Source organism: Dipodomys merriami, unplaced genomic scaffold (assembly GCF_024711535.1).
Source record: "Dipodomys merriami isolate MVZ:Mamm:240054 unplaced genomic scaffold, mDipMer1.0.p SCAF_3, whole genome shotgun sequence".
Taxonomy (NCBI): Eukaryota; Metazoa; Chordata; class Mammalia; order Rodentia; family Heteromyidae; genus Dipodomys; species Dipodomys merriami.
This window is the reverse complement of record NW_027204492.1, coordinates 27,256,544-27,276,285: the sequence shown is the minus strand read 5'-3', so window position 1 is coordinate 27,276,285 and position 19,742 is coordinate 27,256,544. Positions and strand designations below refer to the sequence as shown.

Sequence of the window (19,742 nt, the reverse complement as noted above, 5' to 3'; positions counted from 1 at the left end):
CAAACATTGTATTACATACTGTTTTGTTAAGTGTCAACTACCTTGTACAACTGCTTGAAAATGATTTTAAAAAGAAAAAAATCATAGACAAAGATATTTCTCAGTTTGAGAATAAAATTAGACCCAGAGACAAAACCCTTGGGAATACCAACATTTGAGGAACAAAGGAGTAGAAAAGGGGCATGTAGACAATGGTCCCACAGAAGCCTGAAAAATATCCATTAGGTCTAGCAATACAGAAGGAAAAGGGTATTAGTCAAATTCTCCAGGTTTAAGAGTGTAGAGTGATTGTTTAGAAAAATCAAGAATCTGGAATATAAACACAATACTGCCCTCAATAGGTTGAAGGTTAAGAGAGGATAATATGGAGGGAGTTAGGAGGACATGAAGATGACATTTTTGTGGAACACACTTATACATGCTTACAGAATGAAACTTAGCTGCTTATAGGATGAGGAAAACTACCATTAGCAAATGGTAAGTTGAAGATGTTGAATGGTACAAGGCCTCCTAAGAAGTAGGAGATTCCAAAAGCCCTTGACAGGAAGATAGCTTCCTATGACACTGGAGAAAAGTAATGGTGCAGATGGATGGACACACACCTGCACAGGGAAGAAAATGGCAATGATGTCCAAGTGCCATTTCTATTCCCATTTCCTACTTCTCTTCTTGGCTTGCAATCTACCAGAGATTAATAAATCAGGTAATTATGCTTATTGGAATTGTGTTGAAATAAAAATGGACAGGGGAAGTGGTTCTGTGGCTCAAGTGGTAGAGCACTAGCCTTGAGCTGAAGAGCTCAGGGACAGTGCCCAGGCCCAGAGTTCAGGCCCCATGATTGACAAAAAAAAAATAATAATAAAAATGGACAGGCTATGAGGCAATTTTAATTTTAATTTAAGAAATGTGCCAGTCTTGTTTTTTTGTTTGTATGTTTGTTTTGTTTTATTGTCTGTTAAACTCTTGGGCAATAAATGGGAACAAGACTCAACCCTGGCACTTATAGTTTTTGACATTGAGTTTGGCTGCCAATTCAATTAACTTTTAAAACAGTTTTATTAAGAATTGAGATAACTGAAGTTGCCAGATGTGAGTTGTGAGTAGATGGGTGTTAAAAGTCCCCAGTTAGCTCATCCCCTTCAATTTCCCAAATTACCACCCAGCCAATAAAGTATTTGGTGACACATACCATAAAGTATTATGCCTTAGATTTAATATCTCTTGGATTTTACAAAATTCATTAGTAGATTAATTTCTTATTCTGGCAACAGACACATAGCCCTCTTTCCCAAATTGGGTATTTGACCTAGTACTGAAATGACTTTCATAAATACTGCCAATAAGGCTTTCACATAAGACAAATATTCCCAGAGTAGATCAAAAAGGCAATTCCACTAATACAAAGATGTTTCTAGATGCTGTCCCTTACTTAAAATGCTCTCAATTAGTATGTGAAATATTAATTTATAATAGCTATTGATTTTATGAATCCATCCTTTAAATATTCTTAAGATAATGGAAAGAAATGTTAGTAAAATAGTAATTTTAATGGGATTGTATCCTAAAGAAACAAAATGCTCATTGTGTAAGTCAGTTTGACCTGATCTACTTTTGTCTAATGTACACTTAATACTTACCAAAAGAAAGCATTTCTGGGGAAAGGAAACATGTATTTATGTTCTGGTTTTTAGTACTGGAATTGAACTCAGGAACTCACATATGATAGGCAAGTTCTCTACCACTGAACTGCACCTTCAGTTCTGTGAAAGTCAAATAGCCACAGAAGTGATAAAAAAATTTAAAGATTAGAAAGTTGCATGACCACTGAAATTTCATTGAAAAGTTTCATGTAGATTAAAAATACTGCTAAAGCTGAGTGCTGGTGGCTCACATCTATAATCCTAGCTACTCAGGAGGCCGAAATCTAAGGAACACAGTTTGAGGAAGGAAAGTCTGTGAGACTCTTATCTCCAATTAACCACTAAAACAGCCAGAAGTGGAGCTGTGGCTCAAGTGCTAGCCTTGAGCACAAAAGCTCAAACAGCGTCCAAGTCCTGAGTGCAAGTCCCAGGACTGGTACCAAAAGAACAAAATCAAATACTGTTAATCCTTGATTTTCAATTCAGAAATTTTCAAAGATAATTTTCAGCCAAAAAATTGGAAAACAGAGATATACTTACACCTCTCACAAATGATTACTAATGTGAAAATGAACAATGAAGTTCACTGAGAGTGGTTTGAGAAGGAATTAAGGTAGTGAGGAAGAGCAATGGAAGGGGTTAAGTCTGATTAAGGTGCTCTCTCTTAGATGTGTGTGTGTGTGTGTGTGCGCACACGCACATGTGTGTGTAGGCATGACATGGAACTCTCTGAATAAGGTGACTCTAATTTAAAAATGAGGGAAAAGACAGAAGTAGAGCTGTGGCTGAAGTGGTAGAGCACTAGCCTTGAAAAAAGGTCAGGGAAAAAAAAAAAGAAAGAAAAAAGGTCAGGGAAAGAGCCCAGGCCCTGAGTTCAAGCCACAGGACCAGCACACACACACACACACACACACACACACACAAAACGAGGAAAAAGAACTAGGAAAGGAAATTAGTGAAATCTCATTTGTGAATGCAAAGAAAAAGAATAAGAATTCTCTTTGAGCCTGGGGGGTGGTGGCTTATGGCTGTAATCCTAATTCTACACAGGATCATGGTTTGAAGCCAGCCCAGGCAGGAAAGTCTATAAATAAACTCATCTCAAATGAAGCACCAATCAACCGGAAATGGAACCCTGAACTCAAGTGGTAGAGCACTAGACATGAGCAAAAAAATCTCAAGGACAGAAACCAGGCCCTAAGTTCAAGCCCCAAGACTGGCCAAAAAAAAAAAAAAAAAAAAAAACCAAAACCAAAACCAAAACCAAAACACACCAGATTTCTTTCTTGAAGAGTTGGCTTTACACATAGTAATCAAAACAGCTTGGTATTGGCATAAGAACAGACCTCAGGACCAATGGAATAGAATTGAAAACCCAGAAATGAACCTACAGACCTATAGCCATCTAATCTTCGATAAGGGAGCTAAAACAATAGAATGGAAGAAAGACAGCCTCTTCAGTAAATGGTGCTGGCAAAATTGGTTAACTACATGTAGAAAACTAAAGCTAGATCCTTATATATCACCCTGCACCAGAATCAACTCCAAATGGATCAAAGACCTTGAACTCAAAGCAGACACTCTGAAAACATTACAGGATGGAATAGGAGAAACCCTAGGTCTCCTTGGCTCAGGCCGAAATTTTCTGAATAGAGACCCGGAAACACAACAAATCAAAGAAAGGTTGGACAAATGGGATTGCATAAAGTTGCAGAGCTTCTGCAGGGCAAATGACATAGCTAGCAAGATCAATAGAAAGCCTACGGATTGGGAGAAGATCTTTACTAGCTATACAACGGACAAGGGTCTCATATCTAAAATATACTTGGAACTCAAAAAATTAAACCACCCAACAACAAATCCGCAAAGAAACAACTGCCCAATAAATAAGTGGGCAAAAGACTTAAAGAGAAGCTTCTCTGAAGAAGAAAGAAGGATGGCCAATAGACATATGAAGAAATGTTCAACATCCCTAGCCATAAAAGAAATGCAAATCAAAACAACATTGAGATATCACCTCACTCCAGTTAGAACGGCAAAAATCAAGAACTCTAACAACAACAGATGCTGGAGGGGATATGGACAGAAAGGAACCTTACTTCATTGTTGGTGGGAATGTAAACTTGTTCAACCACTTTGGAAAGTAGTATGGAGGTTCCTCAAAAGACTTCACATAGATCTCCCCTATGACCCAGCAATCCCACTTTTGGGCATTTACCCAAATGTTTACAAACAAGACCACACTAAAGCTACCAGCACAACTATGTTTATTGCAGCATTATTTACCATAGCTAAGATATGGAACCAACCCAGATGCCCCTCAGTAGATGAATGGATCAAGAAAATGTGGTATATATACACAATGGAATTCTATGCCTCCATCAGAAAGAATGACATTGCCCCATTTGTTAGGAAATGGGAAAACTTGGAAAAAATTATATTAAGTGAAGTAAGCCAGGCCCAAAGAAACATAGGTCCTATGGTTTCCCTTATTTGTAATATCTAGTATATGTATGAATCAAGCGGAAAAGGTCAGATAATGTGATGTCAGGAAAATGAACCCTTAGATATGTATTTTAATGTTTTTTTCTTTCATGCATGTGTTTCTAATGCATCTATAAGATTATCTCTTTGTTGCTTTGTATGTCCCTCCCCCACAGTATAACCCCTGCTTTCACTATATTTGATGTCAGTATAACTTGTGGAGGAGATGGGGAAAAACCAGTTGTTTAAGGATACAGGTGGACCTGTTGCAACAATGAGAAGTACATGTTGTCATGTCCAAAATGAGCTTTACAACGTCGGTGCAGGGGGGGGTGGGGGGAAGGAGAAGGATGGGGATTGGGGGGGGAGGGGGGAGGCTGGGAAGTGATGTGAAGGGTAAACAAAGGAGGAGGCTGCAGTGCTTGTTAAGAAATGTACGCATTATCCTGCCCATGCAATTTTAACCCCTCTGTACAGTATGTTCACAAATAAAATTAAATTAAATTAAAAATAAATAAATAAATAAATAGTAAGTAAAAGAGAAAAAAAAAAGAGTTGGCTTTACAATCACATCCTTGGCAGTACTAGGTTTTGAACCCAGGGCCTAATGCTTGTTAGGCAGGCTCTTTACACTTGACCTACAACCCAAATCTCTACGTATCATATCCTTTTTTTTTGGGGTGGGGGTCCAGTTGTGGGGCCTGAACTCTGGGCCTGGGCACTGTCCCTCAGCTCTTCAGCTCAAGGCTAGCGCTCTGCCACTTGAGCCACAGTGCCACTTCTGGCTTTTTTCTTTTTGCTTATGTGGTGTTGAGGAATCGAACCCAGGGCCTCATGCATGCAAGGCAAGCACTCTACCACTGAGCCACCTTCCCAGCCCCAATATCATATTCTTAATGTGACATCTTTTCTATATCTCTTTTAGGTCTATACTCAAATTATTTGAAGTATATCACATGGAACTGAAGAAATATTTGAAGTTACTCAGTATAACTTATGCAAGCCCCATGATCAACAAAAAAATCACGAAGTACAAAACATGCAGTAAACTTGCATGGTGCAGACTATACTGAATGTAATATATGCTCTTGATATATAAAAACTTTTTTACCAGATTGCTTCTAAAAATATTTGTATGTGTTTATCTTCTGTAAAATGGAAGTTATCATTCAAGAAATAAGAATTAACAGGATTTTAAAGCCCCCAAAACCTAGAACTGAGACCTTAGAAGTTAAACAACGTGACTAAAGCACATGGTAGCTAGTAGTCACACTGGGAGCTATGACAACCTGTACATTGTTTAAGGTGATAACACACAGGAGGAAAATCACTGGCTAAGGTTGCTAAATTTTTTATGTGGTGTACTAAGGTGACTGGGAAACTAGTTAGAAATTAGAAATTTCAAGAATTTTGTTTTGCAGTACTGGCGTTTGAATAGGGCCTTTGCTTAGTAGATAAGGACTCTATTACTTGAGCCACACTCATAACAAAGTATAAGCATTTTACAGTAATCCAAGAGATACATTGGACATGTTCTCCTTTGGTCAGATCAACAGCTTCATATGAATGACTACAGCATACACATGCTATGCATGAACATTTAATAGAAATTGAGAAAAGTGTATATAAAGATACTCTGAACTTTTTACTATGAAATAAATATTCTAAGCTGCTATGATTCCACTGAGCCATGCTTCCAGCCCTGAAATAAATATTCTCCCACTTGCTAGGTATCACTTACACACACACACACACACACACACACACACACACACACACACACACACACACATTCTCTTACTCTCACACACACATACATTCTCTACACACACACACACACAATTCTCTCTACACACACACACATTCTCTTACTCTCACACACACATACATTCTCTACACACACACACACACACGCGCACACACACGCACACACACACACACACACACACACACACACACACACACACACACACACACACACACACACACACACACACACACACACACACACACACACACACACACACACACACACACACACACACACACACACACCCCAAACCTGGTAAATGAAATCCTATAGAGATGGGAAAAAATACCCTTCTCACGTGATTCTTACTCTGTAGCCAACCTAGTATCATTTGAGGCCTACATAATTCAGAAAACATTTTGGAAATAATTATGTTCTAAGCATTTCTAAAGTTTTTACTGTTGAAAGAAATTGTCATTATGTAGCACATAAAATCTTAAACTTAACCAATAGGAAAAAATGTGAGCAAATTTCCTTAAGAAATAAAAGAATCTTTATTGTTTGAGAAGCAATGTTGAGCAAACAAAACAGGCAAATATCTAAAAAGAGAGATCATACATCAACTAGTGGCTTAAACATTTGAGAAAAAAAACACAAAAGGTATTTACATGGACCAGTTACTTCATACAAATGCTAAAACATGAAGACCTGAAACCAAATAGAATGCTACAATTAAGGTGTGAACTCAATAAAATTAAACAAAAAATTTACAAAAGGTACAAAGAGCATATGGTTATAGGAAATTATAGTGTAAATAGCAGTATATAAACTGGCCCATGTAAAATACAAAAATATTCACTTGAGTCATATTTTTCTATAAAACAGTGCTTAATAGTACTTTAATATGAATCAGATTTATAATCTAAATGTAGAAACTTTTAGAAACAACAACAGCCTTAAGCTAGTGCCAATCATTTAACAGTTCTAATTTGTTTTGATTCATGAGAAATGCCTAAGGCCAATGTTCATAAAAGCTTAATCAATTCTTATATGATTAATAATTTTACAGTAAAACACAGTTTTAATGAAGGTAATTTTTAAAATCCAGATTTAGATTTGGTTTCTAAGAAATGTTTTGAAACTGTTAATGCAGCTCAATGAAGCTCTAGGAGAGAATCAGTGAAGCATATAGTCTGGACTAATAAATTTTTAGGCTAAAGAGACAGCAAATTTCAGTGAAGAAAATATTACTTATTCCAATAAAACTCAAAAGACAGTTACAGACATACATACCCTAGCATGCAATCTACTATGGATGTGTGCATACCATGCATGTATGTGTGTACTAATGCTTTCATTCAATGCCAAACCCAGATAGTTCCTCATTTTCAGGTAAATGGGAGGCATGTAATCTGTCCTCCTCAAATAACCATAAGAACCTGCAATGTGTAGCAAGATGCTAATATTTTTAACATTTGCTCAGCTATATCTACATGTGTAAACATACATAGTATATGCATGTATGTATATGGTATATAAATATATGCATGTACAAGATCTTTTAGAAGCTACAAGGAATGCTTCCTGTGCTATCAAGCTGAAGCATTGCTTTTTCATATAAGCATTAGGGGTTGCATGCTCAGTAAATTGACAACTGATGCATTTCTCTGAGTACCAAATTGAATACAAAATGCATGAATTAATAATGCCTCTACCATAATGAACAATAACAGTATAAGTTTTGATTAGCACAGAACCATTTAAATGTGAAAGGCAAATTAGTAAATGCTGTAGCAATCAACACAAACTAGAAAAGAATAACATTTTAATGGACTAAAGGGAAGACCAAGACTTTTGGATTAAGTGCAAATTATTTTCTGAGTGTAAGTGCACTTCTTTATCTAGGTTCTTGGATATACTAGCATTTCTTCTTCAAAAAAAAAGAAGAAGAAATACATACCACCAACAAGGAAGACTGGAAAGTTAAAGAGAAAGCTGCATTAATTTTAGTACTATACATAGAGGCCAATATACAGGCACAAAGGAATAATGCTCTCCATTGGCACTGTCTAGCAATTATCTCAAAAGCACCTAAAATATAGATTGAAATGCCTAGCTGGAATAGTCTTGCAGCTAGCAATTTAAAAGATTGAAATACCCAATTTTTTAAAAAGCAGATTAAACAGTAAGTTAAACATTTACTCTAAACTTTAAAAAATATTTTCTATCTTTTGTTGTTACAGCCACATTAAAAACAAATGTATTCAAAACACATGAGAAAAGAATTCATTAGGAAGAACATACTACTACTTACTAGGCCCTGAACAAACATACTACCATCTCTTTCCTAGATCAAATATGCAGCGAGGCAAAGTATATAAATTAGCCTGCAAACAAAATCACAAAAAAATGCAAAGAGAACAAGTACAAACCCATTGTAGAATATATTGACTCAACTCAATGTCATGCAGGGAAAAACCCTTTTAAAAAATTATTTTGTTAGCTGGCTACTGGTAGATAACCCCTGCAATCCTACATACTCAGGAGGCTGAGATCTAAGGCTTACAGTTCAAAGCCAGCTCAGGCAAAAACATTTGTAAGTCTTTCTTCCAATTAATCAGAAAAATGCCAGACTGGAGGTGGTAGAGCTCCCAGCCATGAGTGAAAAAGCCATAGAACTCAAAGCCTGTGTATTTCTAGTCTAAGACAAAACACTGAATACTAATTCAAAAGAGTAAAATAGAATTTATAATCTAGGTAATTTTGCACATGTCTTTTGTTATAGAAGTAACTGTGTCCATGGTTGGGGACACCAAAATCAGAGGCCTCATTTGGAATTTACAGTTCTATTTTTTTGTTTCAGTTTGAAATCTCCCATACATTCTAAGTGCAAGACTGAAACTAAATATACCTTAAATTGAACATTATTGCATGTTTGTACTTGTACTTGCTTTATTTTTTTGTAACAGAGATCATGAATGGATTAGTGTTACAGAGTCTGATATCCAGCATAGCTTTTTCTTCTGCCAATTAGGTAAGCAATCACTATAACGATAATCAAGCCTGAAAGACCAGCACCAACTATAATTGGTATTAGAATGGTGTCATCATCCAGCGAACACTCCTGGGCTGTAAGTGAGAAAAAGTGTGTAACAAATAGTGAGTATAATTTAAAAAAAGAATATCCAAAAGTAAGAGATGTTGATTTAAAAGTCAGAAATGTTCGTATATAAAATCTATTTCAACAGATATATTTTTTGGATAAAGCTATAGAAAACTGTGGACTAGTCTAAAATTTTTAAACTGTATTTGTCCTTTCATTTATGTTGTTGTATATATAAAGATAAATTCATAGATAAAGCTATAAATACACATGGTATTACATGATATATATACATATAAATAAATGTGTATACAATTGTGTTTGTTTATATTCCAAGTCTATTCCAAAATAAGAGTATTTATCAAAATGAAGAGTATTTATCTAATTGATCCTGTTTCCCTAAAGCTAGATCAGCCTTTCATCAGTAGAGTAAATGTCTCTGGGGACAACAGAAGCATTATAGTATTGTGGAATTGGATAGTCCAGGCTGATTTTGAAATTTCTTTATAGGAAAGGTCAGTGAACTGTAGTTCATGGGCTGAGCCTGGCCAAAGAGTTTAAAATGGCATTTATTCAAATGATTGGAGTGGGAGAAGGGAGGATATATTGTAACATATAACATACAGAATTCCAATTTCAGAATCCATAAATAAAGTTTTATTAGAACTCAGCCACATTCATCTGTTTATGTATTACCTATAGATGTTTTTGTACAACAATAGCAGAATTTTAAAAAATTGACAGTGAACCTAGGTCCCTGTTTGGAGTTTTCAGAAAATGTTTGCAGATCCCTGATGCAGACTGTTATTTTAGTGGCTGTAAGAGTCAAGAAACAGGGATTTCTTCTTAATTTGAGAATGTTTACTAAATTTCTTACTCTACCAGAATGACAGCCCACAAGAGCTATTTTTCTATATATTTCTAGAAAGTACATAGATTGATCCAATAAAATTCAATCAACACACCTCTGTCTTGTTTCAGCTCTATTTCCTCCCCAAATACACTCAAGTATTACCTGGCGTTCTATTTATAGGTATCCATAACCAAGAGCCTAGTTCCACAAATAGATTATGCAGCCAATATCAGTCTTAAATGTTATAAATCCCTGTGAGTAACATCTTAAATTCTATGTACATAAAAAGCACAGTTTCAAACAAGACAAAGATAGAGCTCATCTCTACTACAGCTGATGAAATAAATAGGCCTGAACTGGTAACAATACTACAAATGATTTTCAATTCTAAACACAAATCTGGACCTAAAATTAGGGTTATGATGTAGAGGAGCTAGATGGATTCCAAAATAAATCTCTCAAAGGATCAGAATAACCGAAATTCATAAGCAAAATCAACAAAAGGGAAATTACTTTTCAAGTTTTGATTAAATTCTCCAGTCTCAAGAGAATTAAGATGAAGAGCCTCGTTTATTTTGGCATAACCAAAGTAGATGAGGTATTTAGCACCTCTGTAGAAGCAGATGGATGGCTCACAACACATTCACTTCATTCACTTTGAAACAGAACTTCTACATTTCCTTCAAAACCATAGTTAATTGTTTAAAAGGATGTAGACGACTAGAATGGCTTTGCTTAGCAAGGTTTGTGATCCACAAACTTCCAATTTTAAGTAATTACTTTAAAAAGACCAGACACTTAAGGAATTTTACACTCTCCTTTTCCTTCATGCAAATTTTAATCTTGTAATGCCAAACAGATCTTTCACACTCACACAAACACATTATAATGAGCCCTTCACAAAGTTTTCATTAAAATCTAATAAATCATTAGCCCAGAAGAAATCTTCTAAAAAGCCTCACTTGCACTGACATGCTTGAGGAAATCTCCAGATCATTTTGTCAAAACCATAGGTAATGAGATTTGAGGCTTTGTTGGCACTCTTTATCATATTTCTTAACAAATCAAACCAAACTGCTTTCAGTCAGATATGAACATTTTCCAGTGAGAAGATGGTACCAAGAAAGCAAATGTAAAATGTTCAAAGCTGATGTCTCAAGTGCCCATCCCCAAACTCAAATCAAGGGAGAGCATCTATGCCTTACATAAGCTCAATTTAATGTTCCAAATGATTTCCAGACTTGAAAACTACATCTAGCTTGAAGCTTGAGCAAAACAATAAGCCAGTATACAATGCACTAGAGGCTATGAGACCTGTACATCAGAGTCAAGAGTTGTTTGTATTTCTCTATTTCAAAGCCTCCTATTGGTCAACAGAACATAAATTATTAATAAGGTCTGTTTGATTCTTACCTGTAGAATACTTTCCTTCCTTCACATTGAAAGGCTGGACCCTGAGATTAAAGGTATTTATCTGAAATTTTCCAGATACTGACACAATCTGCTCTTTGATGCACATATAAGAACTTCCCAACGGGGCATCCCAGTAGCTAAGGTTGTTATTTCCAAAGCTGAAAACTTCACAGAAAAAAAAAACGTTAGTAACATTTTAGCCTCTCAAAATAAAAAAATATGAGACAGTCTTCAGAGGGTTTTTTTTAAGTGAATTATGGGAACTTGGAAAGGGTCTATCTACAAAAAGAAATTCCCTAATAATTTTTTTGAGACAGGGACTTACTACATATCCTAGGGTTACTTGGAAATCTCTATAGAACCTGGGCTGGCTTTGAATGCAGGATCTTCCTGTCTCAGCCTCTCAAGTGTTGAAACTACGGATATGCACCACCATACTCAATTTGCCCTTATCTTTCCATAGCTATTTCTAATCTAAAAATCCACCATTAACTATTGCCCACTATACTTTGAAAAGATGAGTTATTCCAAAGATAGAATACCACAGTTCTAAATCATAGGTTTTAAGCTGTGGTCACAGTATACTTTTTATGTAGCATCCTTTGTCCCTGTGTTTCAGACTTACATTTTGGTCATTAAATAAGGGCACTATCTGGTAGTGGAACAATTATAGGTCTTATAACTTTAGTGTAACCTCTGTGTACCACACACAGGACAGTGCTTTGCTTACCAGTGCTATTAGTCAAATATATGCTGGCATTCACTTCCTTCAGATAGAATCGGTTTCCGTTTTTCTGTATGTAAAAAAGATTTCCCAGTTAACAACATATCACAAATGTCTAAAAATATAGTTACTATCTGCAGAAGAAAAGCAATCCAGTACTAATGCACAGAAGAGGAACTGAGGATTAGGCTTGAGCCAATCAAATAAATTGCTGGTAAACATTTTTTTTTGGTCGGTTGTGGGGCATGAATTCTGGGTCTGAGCGCTGTCCCTCAGTTCTTCAGCTCAAGGTGAGCACTCTACCACAGTGCCACTTCAGTTTTCTGGTGGTTCATTGGAGGTAAGTGTCTCACAGACTTTGCTGCCCGGGCTGGCTTTGAACTGTGATCCTCCTCACTCAGATCTAGGCCTCCTGAGTAGCTAGGATTACAGGCATGAGCCACTGGTGCTCAGCTGCTAGTAAAGTTTGTCATAGTTTTGGCAGTACTGGGATCTGAACTCAGGTCTCAACACTTGCTAGGCAGGTACTCTACCACTTGAGCTATGCTTTCATCCCTTCTTTTTGCTGATTACTTTTGGCATAGGGTTTTGCTTTCTACATATCTATGTGCCTAAACCATCTACTTTGGGCTTGTCTTCACTGTTTTAATGACAGACATGTGCCACCTCGTCCAACTTCACTCCTTCTGTGGAGATGGAGTTTCCTAGATTATTCTGCCCAACCTAATCTTATACTTCAGTCCTCTCAATCTCACCCTCCCACAAAGAATGGGATAACAGGTATGTATGTCACTGTACCTGGCTATGAGTTGAAAAGGGGCTGGCCTCCAACTGCAATCCTCCCAATCTCATCCTCCAAAGTGGCTAGTATCATTGAAGCAAGCCACTAGCAACCAACTTTTGTCACAATTTAAGTGACATTTTCTCTGCATTTTGATTCTGAATTGTTGACTTGCAGAAGTAGTCATGTTATCCCTGGACACTGGTGATTTAACTCTCTAGTTTATTCCTTCTGTCCCCTGCTGAGTTCATAATACCTCTAGCCAAGATCATATTATCTTCTTTACCAGATTCCCAGACTTTGTCTTCTAGCTCTATCTTTTCATATTCAGTGCTATTATCTCTTTTGTTTGTTTTATTGTTTTAGTGAAACCTGCTGTTCCTCTCCTACTTTGCAAGATGCACACAGAAATCAGGGTGAACGATGTATAGAGTTTGGAAAGATAGAGAAAGGCAAGAGCAGCTGCAGCTGTGGGCTGGCGATCATGAAGCTTGAACTACCCTGCCATGGAGTTTAGATGGGACCTTGTTGGCAAAAGAGAGCCACTGATGATTTGTGAGGAAAACTACCTTGGGGAAAAACTAAATGTAGCCAGGTGCCAGTGGCTCATGCCTGTAATCCTAGCTACTCAGGAGGCTGAGATCTGAGGATCATGGTTCAAAGCCAGCCCGGGCAGGGAAGTCCATGAGATTCTTATCTCCAATTCAACAGAAAACCAGAAGTGGCACTGTGACTCAAGTGGTAGAGCTCTCACTTTGAGCTGAAGAGCTGAGGGACAGCTTCCAGGCCCAGAGTTCAAGCCCCACAACCGAGAAAAAAAAACCTAAATGAGGGAGATAAAAATTGAGATTATGTGGGAAGCTGTTTAAATGGTCCAGGCAAGAGGTAAGCCAGCTGGAACCAAACCAAAGCAAAAAGGAATAAAAATGAGGATACACTGGAAAGAAAGTTCTGGAACAAGCATAAAGGAGGACTTGATGACCTCATCACATTATTTCTCTGCAAAGGCAATGTCTCAGCTAGGCAGGCGTTCAAGGTTCTCTATCATTTATCCCAATGACATTCCCATGCTTTCTCTAAACATGGCCACATGCATCATTTTGCTAGTTGGTCTTATGTTCTTGTATCCAAGGATGACCTCTACATTTTCCCTTACTCCACACTGATCTGCCTATATACAAATCTAACCTGTCCTTGAAGGCTCAAATGGTCTTTTCCTTTTAAAATTCCTGACTCTCTTCCAGCTAGAATTAACCTCTCCTTTTTGATAGGTCATGGGGCTTGAACTCTGGGCCTGGGCACTGTCCCTCAGCAATTCAGCTCAAGGCTAGTACTCCACCACTTGAGCCACAGTGCCCCTTCCGGTTTTCTGGTGGTTAATTGGAGATAAGAGCCCCAAAGACTTTGCTGCCTGGGCTGGCTTTGAACCGTGATCCTCAGATCTCAGCCTCCTAAGTAGCTAGAATTACAGGCGTGAGCCACCAGTGCCCGGCACTTCTCCTTTTTTTTTTAATGCTGGTGTTTTATGTCAAGATTTTGTGCTTGCTAGGCTGGTGCTCTACTACCTGAGCCACAACTCCAGCCCAACCTCTTCCTTTATTCTCTCACAACACTTGTGTGAATATCTGGCCATTCCATTCTGCATGTACCTTTCACAAATCAAGATACAAGTTCAACACCTGACCTGGTATTCATGCCTTCCACAAAAATGGCAAGTATTTGTGTATTTCTAAACTGTGGGATTCTTAAAAATGCAGCTTTTCTAATTCATGTTTTATGTCCTTCCATTTGTAGTTATTGGAAGATGAGACTGAATTCTGACAAGGGTTACACTGCACATCTTGCCTAAATGTCATGATGGTCAGCAATAATAAAACTATCTAAAGATCTTGTCTTGTTATACTTTTTATCTGTGCAATGTTTCAGACTAGCTTTTTCAATTTATTATTTGAATTTCATTGGCAATGAATCACTGTTATAGTTGTTAAGGTTAACATTTTAGTGATTCTTTTTTTTTCAACATGTATGAGACCAAGTGTCCCTGGCTGCTACAGAGGTATAGCAGACAGGTATAGTTAAGAAACAACCTTAATTTAAGCAGGGGGAACGACAACACAGCACTTAGCAGTTATATTGTAGTCTAAATCCTGCTGCATTTTAGTGATTTTTTGGGGGGGGGGTCCAGTCGTGGGGCCTGAACTCTGGGCCTGGGTGCTGTCCCTCAGCTCTTCAGCTCAAGGCTAGTACTCTATCACATGAGCCACAGCGCCACTTCCGGCTTTTTTTTCTGCTTATGTGGTGCTGAGAAATCGAACCCAGGGCCTTAAGCATGCAAGGTGAGGGCTCTACCACTGAGCTACCTTCCTAGCTCCAATTTTAGTGATTCTTTTTTTTTTTTTAACATTTTTTTTTTTTTTTGTCGGTCGTGGGGCTTGAACTCTGGGCCTGGGCGCTGTCCCTCAGCTCTTCAGCTCAAGACAAGCACTCTACCACTTGAGCTACAGCGCCACTTCTTTTAGTGATTCTTAAGCAAGTCAGTCAGACTTTGAAAAACAGAATGTATATATTTTATGCTTTGTAGATCTCAAAAGGATTTCCCTCATAACAAGTATGGGCATGTATTATCATCGTCTTCTGTCAAATCATTTGTGCTACATTAAAAAAATTAACCATTGTTTGAAAAAGAAAGGGCTAGAGCCTGGTGCTGGTGGCTTATGCCTTTAATCCTAGCTACTCAGGAGGCTGAGGATCACAATTCAAAGCCAGCATGGGAAGGAAAGTCTGTGTGATTCTTATCTCCAATTACCAGCAAAATGCCAGAACTGGAGGTATAGCTCAAGTGGTAGAGAACCATCCTTAAGTAAAAAAGCTAAGCAAGATTGAAACCCTGAATTGAAGCCCCAGTACTGACAGAAAAAAAATCATAAACTTGTCTTTTCTGGATGGTTAAGAATGATCTGCCACTATAATATACTGTACATTTAGAAATGAAATTTAGTGTCTTAAGTATAGGGTGGTAAGTTTAACCAAAAACAATGCCAATTACAACTGTTTCCTACAAAGTTCTTTTTTTTTTTTTTTTTTTTGGGTCCGGTCGTGGGGCCTGAACTCTGGGCCTGGGCGCTGTCCCTCAGCTCTTCAGCTCAAGGCTAGCGCTCTACCACTATGAGCCACAGCGCCACTTCCGGCTTTTTTCTTTTTGCTTATGTGGTGCTGAGGAATCGAACCCAGGGCCTCGAGCATGCAAGGCAAGCGCTCTACCACTGAGCCACCTTCCCAGCCCCCTACAAAGTTCTTAAAAGTGCTACATATGCCAATACAAACACCTTTGAGTGTAAGAACACAGAGATTTCTACATAACTGATTATTTAAAATGGTTAAATGTGCTACTGTGGCAAATTGTACTGACATTTTTCATAATAAATAAAATGAGCTCCTATTTTTATAGTAAATGTCATTTTAACTGGGTGCTGGTGGCTCATACCTGTAATCCTACCTACTCAAGATGCTAAGACCTAAGGATCATGATTCAAAGATACCCTGGGCAGGAAAGTCTATGGATTCTTATCTCCAATTAAGCACCAAAACAAGCTAGACATGGAGTTGTGGCTCAAGTGGTAGAGCACTAGCCTTGAGCAAAAAAGCTCAGGGTCAGTTCCCAGGCCCTGAATTCAGGCCACATGACGGTCTCCCCGGCCAAAAAAAAAAAATCCTTGGAAAATAAAAGTTGCATAGTTCTTTTTTTGGAAAAAAAAGATTGCAGGCTTTCTTTGTATCCCACTATTGCAGCCTGCACATGACACAATCAGTATTAGTTGCTTTCTTTGTTGATACACAAGAATTTTCTAAAATTTCCTAAGGAATCTTTATCAAGAAAGGGGCAAAGCTAATGTAGGCATCCTGAGCTCTGGTAATACTTCAGGTATTTCACTTTTCTCTTGCCCTTCTTTGTCTGGTATTTTTGTGATCTAAGGTTACTTAAATCTGTGGAATCAGGACCTACAGAAACAGCATGTAGTACATCTATTATATAAACAATACATAAGCTGAGCAACAGTGGCTCACACCTGTAACCACAGCTACTCAGGAGGCTGAGATCTGAGGATGGAGGTTTGAAGCCAGTTGGGGCAGGAAAGTCTGTGACACTCTTATCTCCAATTAACCACTAGAAAACCAGAAGTGGTGCTGAGGCCCAAGGGGTAGAGTGATAGCCTTGAGCAAAAAAACCTCAAGGACAAGCCAGGCACCGGTGGCTCACACGTGTAATCCTAGCTACTCAGGAGGCTGAGATCTGAAGATTGTGGTTCAAAGCCATTCTGGGCAGCAAAGTCTGTGAGACTCTTGATTTTTTGTTTTGTTTTGGTCTTTTGTCAGTTGTGGGACTTGACCAGTGTGCCTGGCGCTATCCCTAAGCTCTTCAGCTCAAGGCGAGTGCTCTACTACTTGAGCCACAGCACCACTTCCAGTTTTCTGGTGGCTAATTGGAGGTAAGAGTCTCACAGACTTTCCTTGCCTGGGCTGGCTTTGAGTCATGATCCTCAGATCTCAGCCTCCTGAGTAGCTAGGATTACAGGAGTTAGCCACCTGTGCCCGACTACTGTGAGACTCTTATCTCTAATTAACCACCAGAAAACTGGAAGTGGCACTATGGCTCAAGTGGTAGAGCACTTGTTTTAAGCCGAAGAGCTCAGAGACAGCTCCCAGGCCCATGACTGACAAAATAAAACCCAAAAACTCAAGGACAGTGCCCAAGCCCTGCCCTGAGTTCAAGCCCCACAGCTGACCAAAAAACCCTTGTATAGTATACTATGTATACTATACACACATAGTATAATATAAATTGTATATATAGTATATACTATACATGTATATATGTATATGTAGCATACATAGAATAGATATGCATAGTATACATAATGTATATATATATATTATGTATAGTGTATACTATAATATACTATATAGATGTTAGCTATTATTATCAATATCACTATTACAAACCATAGTACCACTAAAAGGCTTAAAATGTAATAGTCAAAAATAAGAGTTGTCTAGCCAATACTAAAGAAAAATACTAAAGAAAAATATCATCACAGGATTTACTGATATATGGAGAAATTACACAAATAGTTTTGTGGGGTTTTTTGTTGTAAATTAATTCTTGCTCCTACCCTAGCATCTACATAATGGCAAAATGGACATTCTTGGTGATTATTAATTCAAGATTCTAGCTTAGAGACCACCAAGTGGACTCTGAAGGATAACTAGGGATCATGGGACTGTACTTTATAATTCAGTTGTGTTGAAATAAAAATAAATATATGCCCCATAAATATACATCACCACTTTCCAATACGATTCTCAGAGAATGAACCTAACTTTAGAAATAACTGTTACTCACCATGGCAAAGACAAAGTCAAGATTAATGTTGCTGTTGTTCAGTCTAAGCTGGGCTATTTGGGGATGACAACTGCCAGTGAAGCTAGTTGTATTGGGGTTGATGTTAATAATGACAGGAACCTATGGGGAAAAAAAGGGGAGAGAAAGTAGAGATAAGCTATAAAAGGCAATACAAATCTAGCTACTCAGAAGGCTGAAATCTGAGGATCGTAATTTGAAGCCAGCTCAAGGAGGAAAGTCCCTGAGACACATCTCTAATTAACCACCAAAAAGCCAGAAGTAGAGCTGTGTCTCAAGTGGTAGAATGCTATCATCCAGCAAAAACAAAAACAAAAAATCCTCAGGGACAGCACCCAAGCCTAAGTTCAAGCCTCAAGACTGGCACCAAAACAAAAAGACAATAGAGCCAACCACTGGTGGTTCATGCCTAAAATCCTAGCTACTCAGGAGGCTAAGATCTGAGGATTGCAGTTTGAAGCCAGACCAAGAAGGACAGGCCATCATCAAAAAAAACTGGAAGTGGAACAGTGGTCAAGGGAGCCCTAGCTTTGAGCAAAAAGCTCAGGGGCAGAACCCAGTCCCTGAGTTCAAGCCTCAGGACTGGCAAAAAATAAAAATAAAAACAATAGAAAGTATTATAATTAAAGGCCAATTCTGGGACAGAAAAAAATCTTCTGTTTGTATACTTAAATCCATGATGTCTTACTTTCAAACAAACTTGGCAGAGGCCCTCAAGCTATGAGTCATACAACTTAAACAATGACAACAATAAGAGAGATGCTTCCACATTAATGAGCTAAATGAAAACACATATTTTTACAGAGCATAAGAGCCATCTGTCTAGTTTCAATCATAGGAGCTTGGAAATGGTATTTATTCATGGGCACTCCCTCTAGAGCCTCAGTGGAAAACTGCATCTGCATCTATAAGAGCCATGGATACTTGAGCCCGTCTCAGTGATGTGGGTGTCATCAACTATCATCAACTAACTAACTGGAGAAACAAATAGCTACACTGTTCTGCACACCAACCCACAGCGTTTACATATCCAACTGTGAAGGCGCTACTCTTGTTGGTTTTTCTTTTGGTAGGGCTGGAATGATGAAATCCACAACATTTAGAGGGAAATTTGAAAGGACATGAGGGGATAGATAGGGTTGAGATAGATGGGGAAGTGAGAGGGGAGAATGATGGAAGAGGAGATATACATCAACATGGACTGTATAAATAAATTGACATATGGAATTGAAACTGCTTTGTAAAACTATTTTAAAAAGAAAATTATTAAAAATTATTACTAAAAATAAAAATAGCTGGCACCAGTAATCCTAGCTACTCAGGAAGCTCAGATCTGAGGATCATGGTCCAAAGTCAGCCTGGGAAGGAAAGTTTTTGAGAATCTTATCTCCAATTAACCATCAAAAAGGTGGAAATGGAGTTGTGGTTCAAGTGGTACACTGCTAGCCTTGAGCAAAAGAAGCTCAGGAACAGCCCCAGGACCAGCACATAAATAAATAAATTTAGAGCTGGGTGATGGTGGCTCACACTTGTTATCTTAGCTAATCTGGAGCCTGAGAGCTGAGGATTTAGATT

General features: G+C 38.0%; 1 protein-coding gene and 1 non-coding gene across 4 annotated transcripts in view; both read right to left on the bottom strand.

Annotated features, from left to right (window-relative positions):
- Positions 1-19,742, bottom strand: part of Lamp2 (lysosomal associated membrane protein 2) — a 50,424-nt gene that overhangs the window by 5,623 nt on the left and 25,059 nt on the right. For 2 of the 3 annotated variants that reach the window (XM_070039803.1, XM_070039805.1), the window contains exons 6-8: positions 18,150-18,269; positions 11,974-12,037; positions 11,244-11,408 (exon numbers count right to left, since the gene is read on the bottom strand). In XM_070039803.1, coding sequence (XP_069895904.1) covers positions 11,244-11,408; positions 11,974-12,037; positions 18,150-18,269 — 349 coding nt within the window. Of the gene's footprint in view, positions 1-6,420; positions 9,004-11,243; positions 11,409-11,973; positions 12,038-18,149; positions 18,270-19,742 lie in introns of those variants that run through there. The other variant, XM_070039806.1, reaches the window with a different exon arrangement.
- LOC138840547 (small nucleolar RNA SNORA63) lies at positions 14,770-14,901 on the bottom strand. Its single transcript, XR_011376114.1, has one exon. It is a non-coding gene; the product is annotated as a small nucleolar RNA SNORA63 (small nucleolar RNA).